This window comes from Gossypium hirsutum, chromosome A10 (genome assembly GCF_007990345.1).
Source record: "Gossypium hirsutum isolate 1008001.06 chromosome A10, Gossypium_hirsutum_v2.1, whole genome shotgun sequence".
NCBI lineage: Eukaryota > Viridiplantae > Streptophyta > Magnoliopsida > Malvales > Malvaceae > Gossypium > Gossypium hirsutum.
The window spans coordinates 110,241,824-110,261,633 of record NC_053433.1 but is presented as its reverse complement, the minus strand read 5'-3'; the positions used below and the strand labels follow the sequence as shown (position 1 = coordinate 110,261,633).

The 19,810-nt window shown below is 31.2% G+C and overlaps 2 protein-coding genes across 3 annotated transcripts; both read left to right on the top strand.

Moving 5' to 3' along the window:
- The first annotated feature begins 1,494 nt into the window (after window positions 1–1,494).
- On the top strand, window positions 1,495–6,941 carry LOC107939273 (protein SEEDLING PLASTID DEVELOPMENT 1). Its single transcript, XM_016872576.2, has 9 exons — window positions 1,495–2,811; window positions 3,318–3,532; window positions 3,905–4,055; window positions 4,147–4,338; window positions 4,610–4,772; window positions 4,889–5,193; window positions 5,494–5,670; window positions 5,789–5,950; window positions 6,505–6,941. The coding sequence occupies exons 1-9, from the start codon at window positions 2,353–2,355 to the stop codon at window positions 6,805–6,807; spliced, it is 2,127 nt and encodes a 708-aa protein (XP_016728065.1). The 5' UTR covers window positions 1,495–2,352; the 3' UTR covers window positions 6,808–6,941.
- An 881-nt stretch (window positions 6,942–7,822) lies between these two features.
- On the top strand, window positions 7,823–12,313 carry LOC107939272 (glycine-rich RNA-binding protein RZ1C). Of its 2 annotated transcripts, none has more exons than XM_041078067.1 (4): window positions 7,823–7,947; window positions 8,078–8,227; window positions 11,385–11,875; window positions 11,954–12,313. In XM_041078067.1, the coding sequence occupies exons 2-4, from the start codon at window positions 8,117–8,119 to the stop codon at window positions 12,180–12,182; spliced, it is 831 nt and encodes a 276-aa protein (XP_040934001.1). In that variant the 5' UTR covers window positions 7,823–7,947; window positions 8,078–8,116; the 3' UTR covers window positions 12,183–12,313. The 2 variants fall into 2 exon arrangements, with proteins under 2 accessions (XP_040934001.1, XP_040934000.1); XM_041078066.1 differs by having other exon boundaries at window positions 7,837–7,947; window positions 11,934–12,313.
- The last annotated feature ends 7,497 nt before the right edge of the window (window positions 12,314–19,810 follow it).

Genomic DNA, 19,810 nt, shown 5'->3' with positions numbered 1-19,810 from the left:
GCTTGATCAATCTCTAGGTGTGGCACTCGGATAGACCACCTTCTACCTCGCCACCCACTATTAAACCACCTGCTCTTGGTAGGAATGCTCTTATCTCTAAGTGAGACCACTAAAGCATAACTACCCTGTATTACCTCAATAAGGAGAATGTCAGAGCAATGTCTTGCTTGATGACAACCATTTTATAACAACCTTGCCACTTGCTCGACCACATACTCACCATGTCCCAGAATTGTTAGCAATGTGGCATTATTAGGTGGGAGACCTTTCTCCTATAAATACCCTAAAGAGCGATGAATAAAGGATCAGATCTTAAACCCTCTTACTAGTCCTCAACCTCAGTCTTCTTCAGCATAATACCCATTTTCTACCTTTTGTACTTTTCTGGCTCTCCATTTTATTAGGTGAATTGACCTCCTATATACCACTACCTTCTCCTCATTATCTTCTTCATTGTTGATACCCATTATCAATAAATTTCGTACATGTATTGTTATTATTATTAGTTTCAAATATTATATTTTATTATTTATTGTATTTTAATTAAGAGCCATGATAAAAAGGATAAGTTTGAAGGGGAATAGAAAAAGAAAAAAAAGGTAAAATTTTGTAGAAGGGAAATAAAATTTGAAATAAAAAATTTGTAGAAGGGAGATAAAATTAAAAAAAAAAAGAAGAGGCATAAAAGAAGGTTACATACAATTTTTTACCATAAGTTTTTTAAATTGTAACTAAAAAAGCATCCAGTTGCACTTTGTTTCAACTATTGTTCAAACATATAACTTGGTTGGCTGTACAATGGTTTTGTTTTAACAAAAATTGGAATAGAATCGAAAGGAACAAAATAAATGCAAAACATGGCAAGGAGTAAAGTAAGGAGATAATTAACATACAATATTTGTTAACGCAGTTTCTGATTCTACTTTGTGGAGCCTCGCTTAGTAAATGATTTTATTCAATAATCATCTGAATCACCTATTGGCTTAAGTCTAATCTACCCATACACAAATATGTAATTGTAGCACCAACTCCAACCCCAATTATTACAAATGGATCACCCAAATACCTCACAATGCAATAGAAAACCTATCCAAATAATACCTAAAAAAGTATCCACCAACAATGCGATACAAACAACCTATTATAAGTCTTTTCAAGTGATCACCAACAATATTCTAGTAAGCTTTAAACATAAGGTTAAAGATAATATAAGTATCCACCAAAGTTTAAACTCCTCTCTTTCCTTTTCAAGATTAATTTAACAGAGGATGATCATTAGCTATTGAAAGTTAAATATGCAAACACTCAAAATTTTAATTGCTAAAAAAAAAAATTGTTCTAACATGAAATGAGACAAGGAAGTTTAAATTTCCAATTTTATCTAAGGTGAAGTAAATTTTATTTTGTAGTAAATTTAAGCACCAGGCCTTGAATGAGCAACCTTATTTGAAAAAGTTGAAATCATTGACTAAATTAGTTTATTGGTTTTGGAAGTATAAGCCAATTAATTATTCAAGAGTGGCAATAAACAATACCATGCAGTCCATGCTACTATAAACTTACAGAAATCTAACCTATTGAATGTGAAATTAAATTGACAATATTTAATTTCAAATTTAGCTACTTGTTGAGCAGGTTCAAGTATAAGTTTGGCGATGGTGTGGGTTCTTCAAACCTGGGTTACTCCTCAATTTGCATCCAGAGATTTGTGAATGTGATGGCTCCGTACTCATCCCAAAGACTTTTCAGGTTGGTGTAGTTTAAACAACTTATTATTCCTTTTTTTATTGCGTGTTGACCATGTCCTCTTTTAGATCATCCCAACCCAAACTTTCTCTTCACCAATAAGGCATTATGGTGAAGAAAGATCGTCACTTTGCTTTACATGATCCACACTTCCGTCATTTTGGTCTGAATCGCCGTCTTGGAATGGCTGATTGATGTTCACACTATTTCTGACCCACTAATTTGTAGGGCCAACAACTGAACGACGCCGTCTCTGACCTTCTTTGCACTTCATCTTCCTCCTTGCATCCTTTGCCTTCCTTGATAGTTAAATGTAACCATCACTTAAATTTTACAGTCAGTCATCCGTGTTTTATACTCTTTTACAATGTCATCCAAAAAATCCAAAATATCCACCACGTGTCTTCTCAATCAACCTCCACAACTTCCATGGTCGCTAATGCCTGCCTTTCCTCTGTTGGGGTCCCACTTTCTCTCCAATCCCAGAGGAGATCCCTTCGAATCTTCTTCTTTCTCCTTGCTTCTCATATCTGCTTTCCTTTCCTTTCCCCTTACTACAAAACCAAAACCAAACAAAAGAGAAAATAAAATTCATAGTAAAGGGAAATGAGAGCTTTGAATTCGAGATTTGTTCTTATTGACATCACCAACAACGCCGCTTCATGGCGCTACCGTCAGAGGCATTCCCACTTCATCACGTCCGCGCGCGGCGGAGCTCATCAAAGACCATATATGCCGCCTTTGAAGCAATCTCAAGCCTCTGTTCTCCGGACCCCACAGATCCGTAAACCCTCCGATCGAACTACGTCCTCCAATGGGTCGTCGTTGGATTGCCCGAACCCAGCTTCGACTTCCCGGATGGAGTCATGTACGGAGCTCGATTTGTTCCTCGAGATGTTGCCGTCGAGGATGAGGAGTGAGCTTAACGGGCATGAAGAGATTGGGGAGTTGATTGAGGTGGTTATGGATTTGGGGAGGAAACCTCTCGCTAGGTTTCCTTCGGGGGATTGGGTTATTTCGGAACAACCTGTTAAGCATGAAGATTTAAAGCATGCAACATCTAAGGTAATTTTAAGTGAATTACTCATGATCACGTTGAATTTTTTTTCCATAGGTTTTTAATGATGATTGGTCAACCAATTAGATTAAGCTTTGGGTATGATTTTTTGTTTTATGTTTAACAAAGATGAGATTTTGGTAAAAATTTTGACTTTAAGTGATGCCTTTACGTCAGAACTTTATAGCAGTATAGTGTTGACCGGAGCCCCAGTGATCCTTATTATGGGGTTTAGGGTATTTTAATATTATATTGCAAAAAGTGTTTTCTTTTTGATGGTGATAAAATGAACTTTAATAGAAAGCTAATATAATGCTGTTGTATGATGATATAATAATTTATATTTTGTATGATGAGTACAATGTCTGTTGTATGATGATAATGATTTATATTTTAATATTAATTGTATCTTTGATTGTTGAAAATGAGATTTTTGTGGGTGGATGAGTTCTGGAATGAATTTGCTTGTTTTTGGCAAATATTAAGTGAACTGAAATTACTTTTTTTGCTCTAGGTTGGTGACTTTTCAGATGACAACCGTTCGGGTATTGATAGATCTTTACATCGCATTAGTGCTATTAGAAACCGTAAATTGCAAATTATTGGCCTCACTTGCCGTGTGGGTCGAGCTGTGTCTGGAAGTGCTGAGATTATCCGTGACTTGATCGAAGGAGGAGGTTCCATCCTCGTCATAGGTCCTCCAGGAGTTGGTAAAACAACCTTAATCAGGTACTTACCTGCGTACCGTTTACAAATCACTGTACTGATTTGAAGTTTGAATGATCTCTATGTTGTCGCTGAATGTCCTTTTACTTAAAATAATTACTGTGTGATTTTCTCTTCAGCTTTTAAAAAGAAGATTAGTTTTAATTGTGTGCTTCGTGTTGTAATTTGTTTAGATTAGATAACCTCTCTTTTGATACCTTTAATAATCTAAATGTTGTCTGATGTCACACCGGTTTCATTGACTGACTGTTTGAGTTTCCTGAAACTTATTGGGTTCAATCTGTTCAGATATCTCTGTGTAGGCATTTGACATAAAACTGTATTAGTTTTTGTGGTACAGTTGGCATATGACAAAATCTTTGTTTCTTTTTGCAGAGAAATAGCTAGAATGTTGGCAGATGAACACATGAAACGTGTTGTCATTGTAGATACATCAAATGAGATTGGCGGTGATGGAGATGTCCCCCATGAAGGAATAGGGCGTGCAAGGAGAATGCAAGTTCCAAATGTAAATATGCAGCATAATGTGAGTGTTTTTTTTCTCATTGCAAAATGTCAAAGGACTTATTCTTGAGGTTGCAGTTTGCTAAATTATCTTGGGTTCGATTACCTTGCAGGTTATGATTGAGGCAGTTGAGAACCATATGCCAGAAACCATCATAATTGATGAGATTGGTACAGAGCTCGAAGCATTAGCTGCCAGCACTATTGCTCAACGAGGAGTTCAGTTGGTTGGCACGGCCCATGGAATGACCATTGACAACATAATCAAGAACCCTTCTCTACAGATCCTTGTTGGTGGCATCGAGGTGCGAAGCAGCTTCTTTTATCTTACTTCATATCTCTTGTATGGGTTCAATACACTTGAAGTGGATTTTTCCATTTGGATATACCACTTAGGTTACTTACACTGTTGTTGTCTGAGTCTGTTCGTTTGATTTCATGTTGTTATGAAATTTATGGAACAAGTAAAAAGTTTCAAGTACAATTTATTTATATATAAATAAATTTTACCAAGCTATGCCAATTTTAGGGCAGGATTTACATGGGATTACAAGTCATTCTTTCGTTTGAAAACAGAGTGTAACTCTTGGTGATGAGGAAGCAAGGAAAAGAAAAGTGCAAAAGACTATTCTCGAAAGGAAGGGCCCATCGACTTTTACATGTGCTGTTGAGATGACATCTAGGACTGAGTGTCGTGTTCATCATAGACTTGATGCAACGGTGGATGCTATACTGGCTGGTAGAGTATATACATTACATATTTATTTAGAAACCTTCTTTTGGAATCTACATTTGAGTATGATTTGAAGTGTTCTCTTAATAAGATATTTAAGTAGAAACATTTCTGGTTGGCAGGGAAATCTCCTTTATTCGAAATCCGCCAGATGGAGCCTGAAGCTAATGTTCCTCTCAAGTCTACTGTAGTGCATAAAATTGATCATCTTGAAGAATCTGACATGCTTGTTAATGATGAAAAAGGTGCTGAAGTTGATTACAGCGAGGAAGATGAACAATCTGACTTGCTTGTTAATGAAGAAAAATTTGCTGAAGTTGATTTTAGTGATGAAGATGAAGATTATCTTCCTAAACCGAAAAGGAAACAGAGGTTTACTGGATCTGCTAGCAGAAGGACCTTACCAATATTTGTTTATACTTACAAGGTGAAGCACACAAATTTCATTTCCATTACCTTTATTTCATTATGTTTCCTTTCATATAATAATTTGAGGCCATGCTGAGAAAAAGCAGGTCGGGGTTCAAGAGTAAGATATTGTTTTAGAACTTTTCCCCGAAAAGAAACATGATTCATATTATTATTGGATGATATTTAATAGATTATTGTGGGTGCATTTGATAAGCTTAGTGAATGTGGTGCCCTGCTTGCAATGCCCCTGAGGCTACCAGTTTCTTCGTGCATGGCATTGCTAATATAATTTTTGCTGGTTGGATGTATCCTTTAGATCCTAGAAGCTGATCTCTTACAAGTAGCAACAGTAATGGGACTTGAAGATGAAATAGACGTCACTGATGACATTGGGATGGCTGATGCAATATTAGCATCTGCATCTGAAATAAAGCAGAATCCGTGGATTCGTGGGGTAGCAAAGTTTCACAAGTTGCCAATGTTTGTTATTAAGGTATCTTCGTATCTATTTTCACAAAAAATTGTGCCGACAAAACCAACTTCTTTCATTAGTTCTGGTGCTATATAAAATGTGCTTAATCAATATAAAATTTTGTTTTCTTGGATTGCAGTCAAATACCATGGCACAAATGGTCAAAGCAGTGCGCATGATTCTCGAAAGGGAATCATATGCCTCAAGGTCAAGGCTTCTAGACAGAGATTCTTCTGATATTGAGATTGAAGATGATGCACCAAAACGAAAACCTACATTAGAAGAGATCGATGCCTTAGAGGTGCTAAATCTTTCCCTTGTTCTCTTTACTCGTAACAGTTCTGAAATTCTTCAGTTATTCTTGAAATCTTGTTGGTGAAGGTGAACAAATATTACAGCTCAGAAGCAATGCTTGTGGTTACCATTGATTAAGTGTTGATGTTCTTCGATGACCAGCTGAATAAGCTACTAAGTTCTCGGGTGAGGAAACAGAGGAACTGAAACCCACTTGAGTTTTGCCAATTCTGCTCAATAGCTTTTCTCTTGAACTTATATGAACCGTAGCATGCCCGGTAAAGAAACCTCCAGTACCTCTGCATCTCTGTTTTCTCAAGGACCCTAACCTCGACCTGACTGCTCAGAAGCAGCTTATTCAGTTTATCATCGAAGAACATCAACAATAAGCTTTATTTCTATGCTAAATAGTACTGTTGCAACTTCCTAATCCCAGAATATAATTAAACGCTGCTCTTATCATGTTTAATCAAATCATTTCTGCTCAAACATCATTGAACGAACTGCGATCCATACGAAACAAACTCTTGTTAACCGACAGCTCTCTTTGTTTTCTTGTAGGAGGTTCGTCTGGCGATCGAGTATATCGTCATTCCCGGTGGTGAACCAGTGGAGCTTCTCCCGAGACGTTCCGAAATAATAGCCCGTCAACTTGAGCTTGTCAAAAGCTATCAGTTGGATGCAGAGAACTCAGGTACTGAGCTTAACCCAAGGTTGCAAATTCTTCCTCATAGATTGAACAAAAAGGTATCATCAAAATCCCTGAAAGCTACATCGAATTTACGAAACGAAACTGGCTCAAAGCCCCTAACTGATAGCTGCGGAGGAACAAGTGTTACTAGGCTTCCCTTCCTGCCTGAATAACATGATTTCAATCATATGAATCATTGATTGATACAATGCTAAAATTCCTGTACAGTTTATTTGTAGGTTATGTATCTCACGATGTAATTATTTTACATTCTAAAATGTGAAATTGTATTATAATTTTAATGCCATTTATTATCATTTCTTTCTCAATGAAAGGTATTCCTTTTACACAAGAATAAAAATTGGGAGTGAAGGTCAAACCGATGACGCAACCGATATAAACCGTCGTCCGATCCGGTTGGTTGTATCGGCTTGTTCAATTAAAGAAGATTATATATTAAATAGGAGATAAATGCAATAAATAATTAATAAAAATTTTGGTGTGAATTTTAATATAAAATTGAAGAGCTTAAATGTTATAATAATTTAAATATTGCAGAAATTATCAAATAAATTTAAAAATGTATTTTTACAATTTAATCCAATATAACCAAATCCATGCTTTGACTTATTTAATCTTTTTGGGATAACACTTGGAATTATCCATAACTTGCCTTCAACCCATAAATAAGAAAATAATTTGTTTCAATGCATTTGAACTCAAGTTTTGTTTTATTGATAACAATATCCATGCCGATATTAAAATTGAAAATTAGAATTGTAATTTTTGATCTACAATGATATTTCTTTAATTTTCTATGAACATATATATTTATTAAAATAAGAAGAAAGATTGAAAGCGACAAATAGAAAGATTAACTAAAAATCTATTAAAATAATAAAATAAAAATATTCAATTGATATTGAGGTAATAAAAATACATTTTAGTATCACTAGAATATAATTTTATTATTATGAAAATTATTTTTTAAAAATTTAAAAAATAATAAATTTATTCCCTAAGCATATTTTTAGTAGATATTTAAGAAATTTAAAAGATAATTAAAAGTTATGAATTAAAATTTTTTATTATTTGGCAAAACTTTCTTTCAATTATTAATAGGCCAATCCAGAATACAAAGGCCCAATCTTTCGCTTACAAGTATTGTACCATAAGGCCCATTTTCCCGAAGGTACAACAACCGATCAGCTTAAAATTTTTCACGTGTCTCTAGAAATTATCTAGGGTTTCTCTCTCATAAAAATACCAAAAAGAAAAAAAAATCTCTCAGCCCCGAAGCCAAGAGAAGAGTGGTAAACAACAAAAATTATTTTTTTTCCCTTCTTTTTCCTTTTCCTGGAAAAGTTAGGATTTTTCTCAGGAAACATATAAAGATTTTAGCTTTTTAACTTGTTTTTGGGTTTTATTTTCTCTCATCTGCAGGTTTTTGAAGAAGAGAGAAGGAAAATTATATGTGAAAGTATGGCGGGGAAAGAAGAGAACCGAATATTTGTGGGAGGATTGTCATGGGATGTCACTGAACGACAGCTTGAGCATGCGTTTAGTCCATTTGGCAAAATCCTTGAATCTCAGGTTACCCTTTTTTTTGTGCTTCAAATAATAAATAAACTGTTTTATTTTCTTTTTTTTTTGGTTGGTTTCCCCTTTTCATGTTATGTTCGGTTCAGTGGTGGATCTTGACATTGAGTTTTTAGGGTTCCAATATATATATCTGACTATATATACTATAATATTATTTATGCTTTCTTTATTCTTTTCTAGTATATATGTTTAGGCCATAGAAAGCAAAAGAGATACTTATTTAGTTAACTAGATAAAAATTCTTATGAATGGGAAAAAGGGTTGTTGAATTTGCCTTAAATTTGGTTGAATATTATATGCTTTAAGCAAATTTTTTTTGGGGGTTATATTTACTTTGTTTTGAATGTGTTCACTAGCACTGGATTTTAAAAAAAGAAAAAGAAAAAGATTGGGTCAAATTATTGATAAGGCAACCTTATGTTAAGACCTTATTGATATTATTCAACAATATTTTGTAATTTTAATGTTCTTTTTCTGGAAGGTGGTTGTCATGTTAAATTCTCTATGGCTCTTTATACATGCACTGCTACTAGTCTCTTGTCTATATTTTAGAACGTCGATGCTAATAGAGACACTGCTTTTATATATCAATAATAGAATTTGTTTTACAAGCATATATGATATTAGGCTTATAAATAATTTGTTCAATTTGCTTTTGTTTCTCTTTTCTTCATCAAATTAATTTTTCTTGTTTCTTTTCTTGTTGAAATGCTGTAAAAATATTTTGACATGCTGTGGATGGGTTTTTTAAGAAGTGCTTTTGGTCAGGGTGACTGCATCAAGTTGAAGTGCAAAGTCATCTCTGTTCATAATGTTCAAGCAGAAAGTATATATTTAAGGGGTATGATTAACGAAGGGAGCTGAAGTTAAAACTGATTATTTTAAACTATGTTGTGGAGAAACAGTTTTGTTTGGATTAAAGGGTCCATGCATGAAGGCACAAGCCATGAGTTTTTTTGCATTATTTGTGAAATTTACTTTTGATGAGCCTGAAATGACTGTCTAAAGAAATATGGAATGTTTCTTAAGTGGCTGTTTGTGGTAAGCATCACACGGAAGCTTTTGTGAAGTCAGTGCCAGAAAGTTTTATGGCAATACCATTGTTTTCTTTCTCATGGACAACAAATGAGTATGATTTGTGTCATTTTGCCTTCCAAGAGGACCAGAGTTTTGTCAAGATGTCTTTTGCTTTGCTAGCGTATGTGGAAGCATTTCTTGACCTTTCTTAGTTGTCAAGTCCTTGTGGAGCTTTATGTTGCTGTACAATTCTCTCGTTCATGACCTCTTTTGTTTGGAGTGTGCTTGTGTGGTTCCACGTTTGTCTCTACGCTTTAGCATACAGTTTTCCGGGCCATTATGTTCCAAATGATGGCAAGGAGCAGCGTTGTATCCTCATACGTGATTATGTTTTTTTTTTCCTGAGGCCAGAGATACATGGTTTTGAATGGGATTGATAGCAATGTATCTGCTGATGTGGTTAGACAATGGTGGAAGATCCAGTTTTTGGCCTTATTTCGAGATTTCTTTTTTGATTTTCTTTGAATACCTCAATTGATTCTGAATGGAAACGTTCAGTACCAGATTAGTTGTGTGCCTGTTTTCCGTTGGACTATTGATGCAGTTGTGTAAATTTTCCTGTCATCTAATATTCTAAACTAGTCTGAAAGTGAGGTCGCATCAGTTTGCAGACTTGGTCCTTGGGTGTTTGTTTATCAAGTTCAAATGTCATTCTTTCATGCTTCTATCACCATTCAGCCAAAATTTAGCAAGCCCCAAGTTGTTCTTTTTCTCATGTCTGTGATGAAAATCCTTAGGAACTTGAAATTGTTGTTCTTTTTACTGGGACTGCGTCTGTATGGCAGATAATAGAGCACACGGAGCACTATGTTTTGGTACACATAGCATCATAGTGACTGTATTATCTCCCTCAGCTTTACGACGAGAGCCTGTTCGAAGTTATCCACTTGTTTTTACCCAGAATGCTGAAACTATAGGATATTGGACTCACTACTTGTGGCAGTTAGCTGAACCAGCTTTTAACTGCTAAACTGATGCACATGGACATGAGAAATACATTATTTTAGTATATATTATATCCACAATTTCTAACTTCACCAGGATATGAATTTCTTTGAACTTCATGGTGAGTGGAGCAGTTATTCTCTTGATTTTGATAAGTTCTGGTAGTGTGATCATGCATCATTGATTCTTTTGGCATTTCTGCTGACTGAATTAGCCAATCCCTAGAAGCAGGTAGTTTTGGGCATGATTCCCCACTTGAAGAAACTTGTGGTGAGGCTTGTCTTTTATAGCTTGCAGACAAACCCATTGATATGGAAAATGCTTTTGGCTTGGCAAGGATTGATTTTAGGCCAATGTGGAAACCGTAGTGTTCTATTGTTTGTTAACACTTACTGAGGGTAATGTAACTTTATAAAGCGGAACAGAGAAACAGAAAATCAGAAAGAAAACCATTTGTTTGACTATATGGAGCTAATAACTTATGCATGAACTGAAATGTTGGATCACATGGGAAATGAGTTCAGGTCAGAGTTCTATTTTATCAGATGAGAAAAAGGGAAATTTTGCAGCATCTTCTGTTCTGTTTTAAGAATCTTTGCAAACATATCAATGCATTACCAACTATAACAAGGAGAAAGTAAGTTATGCTTCATTCTTTTTTCTCCCTTACTATTTGTACGAATTGTGCAGACCATGATTTTGAAATCCCTTTATTTCATTTCCATAGATGAAAGTTGATATATTTTATGAATTTTACGATTTTCCCTGTAATGCCATGCTCCTTTCGACATCTTTCTTTTTATAATAAAATTGAACTATCTGGTGATATAATTAATTGAGTCACAGTAGTTCAGAGGCAATTGTCTTAGAGTGATATTTTTCAAATTTATTAAATGTTTCAAGCTGCATGGCATGAATTCACCACGTACTCTGTTAATCTTTTCTGCAGGGAAATTTATACATGTTTTATTCTATACTTAAGTCTACAAATGATGCGTGTTATTGATTTGTTTCCTCTATATGATAAATTGCTAATGCGTGCTATATAAATATATTTAGTAGTAGTTGGTACTTGTTTTACATTTTCTTTGTTTTTGGCATGAGATTTTTTTGTCTATGGCTGTAGATCATGTTGGAAAGAGATACTGGGCGTCCACGTGGATTTGGATTTATCACGTTTGCTGATCGCCGGTCCATGGATGAAGCTATCAGGGAGATGCATGGACGGGAGCTGGGGGAACGCACCATTTCAGTGAATAAGGCTCAACCCAAGATGGGTGAAGATCTTGATCATGGTTATAGAGGAGGTTACTCATCAAGTGGCAGGGGTCGCTATGCAGGTGGAGACAGGCCTGTAGCACAGGATGAATGCTACAAATGTGGGCGTTTTGGGCACTGGGCCCGAGATTGCCCTTCAGCTGGTGGTGGCCGAGTTGGGAGTGGCGGCATGTTCTCTTCAAGGTCAAGATATGGTGGGGCTGATGATCGTGGTGATCGCTTCAGAGATCGTGATCGATACATAGATGACCGTTATGATGGTGGACGCTATGGAGATAGAGACCGTTTTGACAGTAGAGATGATAGATATGGAAGCCGTGATCGTTATATTAGTGACAGGTATTAGGTTTTCTGCACATGCTCGGCTTCATCCATCATATCATAACTTCAATTCTAGTACTTCTGTAAACAATGCAGGTATCCACCTACTGGAGATCGATTTGGTGATCGTTATGCTGGTTCTGATCGTTTTCCTCAAAATGGTTTTGGCAAAGAGAGAGGGTATCGAGATGCTGCTCCAAGAGGTAATGATAGGTATGGAGCAGGAGGGCCAGCGCGAAACGACGGAAGAAGCTACCGGAACAGGGCTGGCCCTTATGATCGTCCGGGCATGGGAGGTCGCCCGTCTTCATTTGACCGCTATTAACAATTGTTACGCTGGCTCAACCTTTAGGTTAAAACAGTATGCTTAGGTACTTTGTTTATCTATCTATCTATCGACTGGAATTTCTATGAGTGGTAGAATTTGACAAGTTAAATTAGAGAATCTGTTCCTTTCGTTTTCTCTTATTTATTGCTAGATGAATGTGTTCCGAGTTGCCTTTTAAGTTTTATCTACAATCTTTATCTGCTAATATAAATTAATAATAATAATAATAAGCCTTTAAACGTTTAAACAAAATAGTTAAATAAGCACATAGCCTCAATATTTTATCCATAAAAATCCTTAATTTTTATACGGTTTAATATATTATTCCATGCTTGAGTTTGACTTTTTTAATTATGTTATATGAGTTATTTTTCGGTTTAATCTAGTATTTGTATTTTGATACTAAAAAATATTAGTGTTAGTTATTTTAAGATTAAGATTTTAAGATTAATTTGATGAAAATTAATTATAAATATTGTTAGGTTTGAATTATTCATGATTTTGTTTATAGAATAAATTTAATGTTGATTGTGAATTATTTAATTGTGTTTAATTTGTCAAATAAAGTCTTTTAAGGTTGATTTGATGAATGTTATAAGCTAATTATGATTTTTTATCAAAATAAATTCTAAAATTTGAATTAAATATTAAAGAGTTATACAATTATCTTTAAGTATCAAAATATATAATATTTGTCAAATACATTTATAAAATAAATATTATTGAAAGCTTGCAGTTGTATGGTGGGGTGACTTTATTTTACGAAAAAGGTCATTATACCTTCTAATAATGAGTATGGTAATCTTATTAACTTATACGAATAAAAAAATTAATAAATACTTTTTTAATAGAAATAATATGTACTTTATATCAACATAAAATTTTAAAAAAAAAAAGTAAAAAGAGTAGTCATGTGGGAGCTAAATTTGTTGAAAATCAAGGGAGGCATATATTTTTATAAAATATACATGTTAAAAGTCTATTTTTAGTAAGGTATTTTTAATTTTGTGATAATCTTGATTACCAAAATTTAGGGAAAACAAAATAAGTTAAATACTTAATGTGTATTAGAGGTATAATTATTTAATTTTATTTTTTATCTAATTAATATTTAGATACAATTTATACTTAAATATTGAAATTATTAAATTTATTTTTATCAAATTAATATTTAGATACTATTTTTTATTTTTTTATCAAATTAAATTTAAAAAAATCACTAAATTTATAATAAAAAAATATAAATTCTATAAAAGAATCAACTTTAAAAAACTTTGAAATTTTTGAGGGAGAGCCAAACACACGTTTGTTTTTCTTTAAATACTAATTATAAGATTAAAATAAAAATTAAAAAATTAAAAAATCTTAAAAATAATTTTATAAAATTTAGGACCAAAACCCTTACCAGCATCCCTAAATTCCTTTCAGCAAAAGAGTTTGATTAAATGTATTTTAAGTATATAAACACTTTCTAAAAATATTAAAATATTATTTTATTCAATAAATTATTATATGAATCTAGTTTGAAGATTAAAAATATTTTGTTTAGGCTTTTATGGCTAAAAATATTAGTTTAGGTTAAAATATGTTATAAGTCTCAATATTTTTTTTAAAAATTAAGTAAAAAAAAGTATATGGGCTTGTTAAAATAAAGTTTAATGGTTTAAATATAGGTTAAAATATGTTATAAGTCTCAATATTTTTTTTAAAAATTAAGAATTTAGTTTTTATATTTTTATTTTATGGAGTTTAGTCCTTGTACTTTTTAGATTTCAAAATTCAGGTCTAACTGTTAATATTGTTTATTTTTTTATTATATTTGTTGCTATGATATTTTTGAAAAAAAAAAACCTAGTAACCATGTAATTAAAAAATGACTTTATAATTAATTTGAATTTAACAAAAAAAATCAACAATATTATCAACTAAATTTGAAATTTAAAGCATGAAAGTAGAGTGATTTAATTTCATGAAATAAAAATATAGCAACTAAATTTCTAATTTTGAAAAATATAGAGACATTTTAACATTAGATATATTAGCCTACTTTATTTCTAAGCGGAATTGGGCTTTTATTGGTGGGTTAAGAACACCAATGTGTTCTTTAGATATGGGTCTTAATAAATGCATTTTTAGGCTTTGATTCAAGGTAGTAAGTGGTAGATGTATCATTTCAAATTTATTAATATTTTTTAAAATATATTTAAAAATATCAAATGAATAAAATTAATAATAAAAACCCACCATTCAATATGAAATTTGTAAGGATTTACTCCTTTTCCTTTTTTGATAAAAGAATTTGAATGGTGAACAAACTTTTTTTCTTTGATAATCGCGTCAGTGAGTCGGTATGAACCGGTGTAAAAAAAAATGTTGAACATTTTAGTTTAGTACTAAAATGGTACACATCTAATCAGTACAACCGGAATGGGTGTGGAACTTACTATCATGCTTTGAATTATGGTAGGTCGAAAGTTACCAAAGTGTACTATCAAGGGAGTAGAAAGTTTCTTCCTAGCTTTTAGGCCCCACTACAATGATCCTACTGCTATCCAATAAATAAAAAGTTGAACCCTTGATGAAGCATTTTTTATATATAATTTTGATAAATATTATAAATTTTAATTAGGGAAAATTTTTTGTAAAAAATATATTTATTAAAAATTTATATAATGATTAAATAAAATTTTGTTTAATATAATAAAGTTGGATGTTTAAAATCATAATATCTTGTATTCAAATGGTGAAATTTTATTGATGTTATAAAAAAATATTAAAAAAAGAAGAAGCAAAAGTACCTTCATAATATTCTACTTTATTCTAAAAAATTAATAGTTTTTTAATTATTTTTTAATTGAATTGGTACAAAATTAATTCACTACATTAATTTAGTCTAGAGTTTAAATTATTTGATATCTTGTTTATATAAATAAGAGGTTAGAAAACTGTACATCTTTAAAAAAAATAGTAAAAGTAATAATAAAAAAGTAAAATATAATTAACTTTTTATTAATAAATGGATAAATAGAATTGAGGGGAAGAAAAAAAAACAGTGACTCAAGGATCGCTTGCTGACTGCAATTTGCAGTGCATGAAGTGGTGTGCTTGACTTTCCCTTAACCAGTGTTGAATTTAGCAAGTGTTGCCTTCCCAACACCAAGACTTTTGGGGGTGTTGTTGACATTTAAGTTAAGACTTTAATTTTAGGATAAATTATTAAAATAGTTATTTTTATTTATCTTAAGTTATATTTTAATTATTTATGTTTGAAATATTATATTTTAGTCACTTACGTTATGTTAATGTGTAATAACATTTTAGCCACTAAGCCGTTAATTGCTGTTAATAGTGTAACGGTAAGTTGACGTGGCATGCTAAATTATAATTTCAAACAAAAATTTTAGGTTAATTTATACGATTGGTCCCCATATTTTTTCATTTTAAGCAATTTAATTTTTTCCTTTTATGTTCTTTTAACTTTTCATTTTTTTTCTTTATTTTTCATTCTCTTTTGCTTCTTTCTTTGTTTTCCTCTCTTCTCCATCTCTTTTAATGTAATGTTTTCCATTTGTTAAAATTAAAGGGGAAGATGAAAAAGAAAATAAAGAAATAAAAAGAAAAGATTAAATTGTTCAAAAAAATAAAAGTATAGGGACTAGTTTTAACAAATGGAAAACATAGAAAAGTTATGTTAAAAGAAATGGAGAAGGGAGGAAAATAAAGGGAGAAGCAGAAGAGAATGAAAAAAAAAAGAAAGTTAAAAGAACATAAAAGAAACAAATTATAAATTGCTCAAAACGAAAAATTATGTGGACCAATTGTATAATTTAACCTAAAATTTTTGTTTGAAATGATGATTTAATGTGCCATGTCAACTTATCATTACACCGTTAACAACAATTAATGGCTCAATAACTAAAATATTACAATACATTAATGTAAGTGACTAAAATATAACTTAAAGTAAACAAAAGTGACTATTTTAATAATTTACCCTTAATTTTGTTTTCTAAAGTAGCACTCTTATTATTATTATTATTATATTTGACAGCTCATGTAATGTAATGTAATGTAATGATGTTTTATACATTAAGATATTAAAAATAATTTTTATAATTAAGTTAAATAAAATAAAATAAAATATTAGTATTTCCTTTTTCACCATATAATGAATATGCAAATCATATATGCACAATCTGCTCTCTTCTTATATATCTAAAGTGTTATCTTCTTTAGATTTAAGATAAGTGTTTGATATCGTTAAGATGGTTTTGATTTTTTAAGAAAAAATTCATAGAATGCTGTTTATTGATGAGGTTTGTTGGGTAGTGATGAACAATACTTTTCTAACTTCTTCTTGCGGTGTTGAAATCTGAATGATTTTATCTTATGTCATATCTAAATGTATATGATAATACAAAAAATAGATATGTATATTCAATAAAAATTGAATGAGAGAGATGTTTTCTTTGTATTTATATAGAATATTCAATAAAATCCATTTATTCATAGGGACAAAGAAAATAATGATAGCAGAAGATGCCGTTGAAAAAATGGAATTGACCTAAAATCTCATGTCACTAATTCCCACATTTCTATTTAACAATTTGCTCATCTACTTTACTTAATTTGGAATAATTACACTAATTTCTTAATATATGATTAGGATAATACCCACCTTACTAAAAACTATTAAAAATAAAAATATATTTATTTATAGGTTTAGTTTCAATATGCACATGAATAAAATTAAAGAATTATTTAATTATATTTGAGCTGTTGCTTTAAGTTAGATTCATTAGAATACTGGGTTATTTTATTTCAAATCTTTGAATAATTTTTTGCTTCATCTCCAATTTGACAGCTAATCCAAAATAAAACATCTCAAGAATCTATGACCTAACTATTAATATGAAACCAAAAATATCCATTTTTTAATCTCCTTTATGTATATATATATAAATTTACTTCAATGCTTCATCAACCCAATTTCAGAATCTTTACATTTATATAATTAATATAATAATTATATATATAGTTTCCGCATGCTTTTTAAGGTTTTTTTTTAAATAAAAAAATAGAAAAACCCATATTCTACTTCATCCAATAATGTATATAAAAAAATTAGTAATCCATTCGACGTTTCTTATGAAAGTTTTTGGGTCTGAATTTTGTGGACCAAGAAAACAATATTAGAATAATTTTATTTTTCATTTTCAAAAATTTATTTAATCTCGATTTTAAATTTAATTGAAGTCGAAATATAACTTAAGTTAAATTTGATATCTAAGTCACTTTTTAAATTGCGTATGAGAAAAAAGACTTTGTACCTAAAATTTAAACCACTTGTTTTCTATATTTCCATCAAAGGATGTTGAAAGGTAATAATAGTGTTATGTCTTAAAATTGGATTACGATTCAGGGAAGTGTTAATGAAATAATTTTATATTTAAAAAGGGACCCTTAATTCACATCCTTGCAACGCAAATAATAAAAAGGAAAACTAAACCCTAAATTTTGGAGGATGTGATGAAGACAGAATAGGTGGGGTTGCAGCCTCTTCCCCTGCTGCAGATCAGATCAAATCACCAAGTCAACTTCACTAGCCATCAGCAAACAAACACCTTTTCTTCATAACATTTAATATATATATATATATTTACATACAGTTGACCATAGTGTTTCATCATGGACAGTCTCATTATATTTGAAAATTTATTATTATTTATTGTGACGATGGGATGTACACAATTGTTTTTTTTTCTTCCTTCTTACTTGCATGTAAAATAGAATCCTCAAATAAAGGGCCAAAATTTTTTTGATGGGTCCCAAATTTTTTAATAGGTTTAATATCAGATTTAGTCCTTAATATTTATCTTTTTTTCAATTTGATCCTTTTTAAGCTAAATTTGATCATTAACCTTTTAAAAAAATCAAATTACTTTTTTTTTTTAACAGAAACATTGACTAAGCCATTAAAATTTTTAACAATATTAGTGTGGTAACCAATCTGACAATCCACATGTGCTTTCATGTTGATATAGTACTATTTGTCTTATATGTCATGTTAGTAAATAATTTAAAAATTACAAAAAATTCATAAAAATTAAAAAAATATTAGCACGAAGTGCATGTGGATTGCCATGCAAGCTATCATGTTTAAAAATTTAATATTTTATTTAGTATTTTTGTTAAAAAAATAAAAATTGATAAAAAGCAAATTTAGCTAAAAAAGAATAAGGACCAGTTGATAAAAGATATAAACATTGAAGGCTAAATTTTTCATTATATTTTTTTAACAAAGAAGGCAAATAAAATGCTACTCTACTCTTAATATTATTGGACTACTTGATAGAAATCGATTATTTGATACATTATAACTTGGGTTGCTTGAGTATTAATTTAGTTAATATATGATATTAAAAATTTCAAAACAATGTAAGTCTAGATAAGTTTGAGCGTATAACATTTTACTCAAATTCAAAACAATGTAAGTCGCGACACCGATGTGATGAGGTGAAGTAATGAACCAAGGGTATTTTGGTTTGCACAACAAATTTTAATGCTAAAATTTTAGTCGAATTAGATCAATGAACGACAACCAAGCCTAGGCCTATAAATAGATAGCTCTAAACACTTTATAGACAGTTTTTATTCAAGTTTTAGTTTACGACTTTCAATTAGTTTTATTTTTAATTCTCTTTAGTTTATTTTGTACTTAGGTTTCTTTTCATATTGTAATTTTATACTAGTTTTTATTTTGTTCTTTGCGAAACTCGATTTGTGGAACAATCAACTCCTTGCGAATTATCGTTCATGCTATTATCAACATTCTTCTTAAACTCTTTGCTTGATCTATTCTTTATATTTGTTGTTTCAATCAAGTTTATGATGCTTACTAGATCCATGGGGAACTTATCCATTAATGGGAGATTAACAAGTAGACGTCAGAGTAATTAACTTCTACACAGGGTCTCTTAACGAACTAGTTGGTTGGCATAGGAAGAACTTAAAACCCTAGGCTTGATAACTCTAGGAAGTCATATAGGTGAGAATGAACCCAAAATTGGTATTGTCTATCCATGAACACCTTACCCCAATTCGATTTGGACCGTGAGGTCGAGAGATAAGTAGTTCTTGCCAACTCATTAGGTTAGTAAAAGATCGAGAGATCCTGTTAGGTTAATGACTAGTTGATACATTTACAATTTTAAGTCTATTTATATTAACATAACATAGCAAATAATCAATTTAATTAACATTAATACGATCATAGTTCATACGAACTTACCTCGATAACTAGGGTCGTAGAAGTAGAATCTGAAACTAATCCGAAACTTTAGCCTTTCATTGATTTAAGTTTGATTGTTGTTTATCTTGATCTAAATAGATAATTTCATTCAAATAAGTGCTTATTGTATTCAATTTAATCCATAATTCATATTTATGTAAAATTAAAAAATTACCCCTAATACTTTAACTTTTCACAATTTAATCCTTAAACTCATAACTTGAATATTACTCATTTTAACCTAAATTCATGTTAATCAATGTTACAAAAGACCTTGAAACAACCCATTGTTACCAACATTTCACAATAAAACCCATAGATTTACATTTTCAAC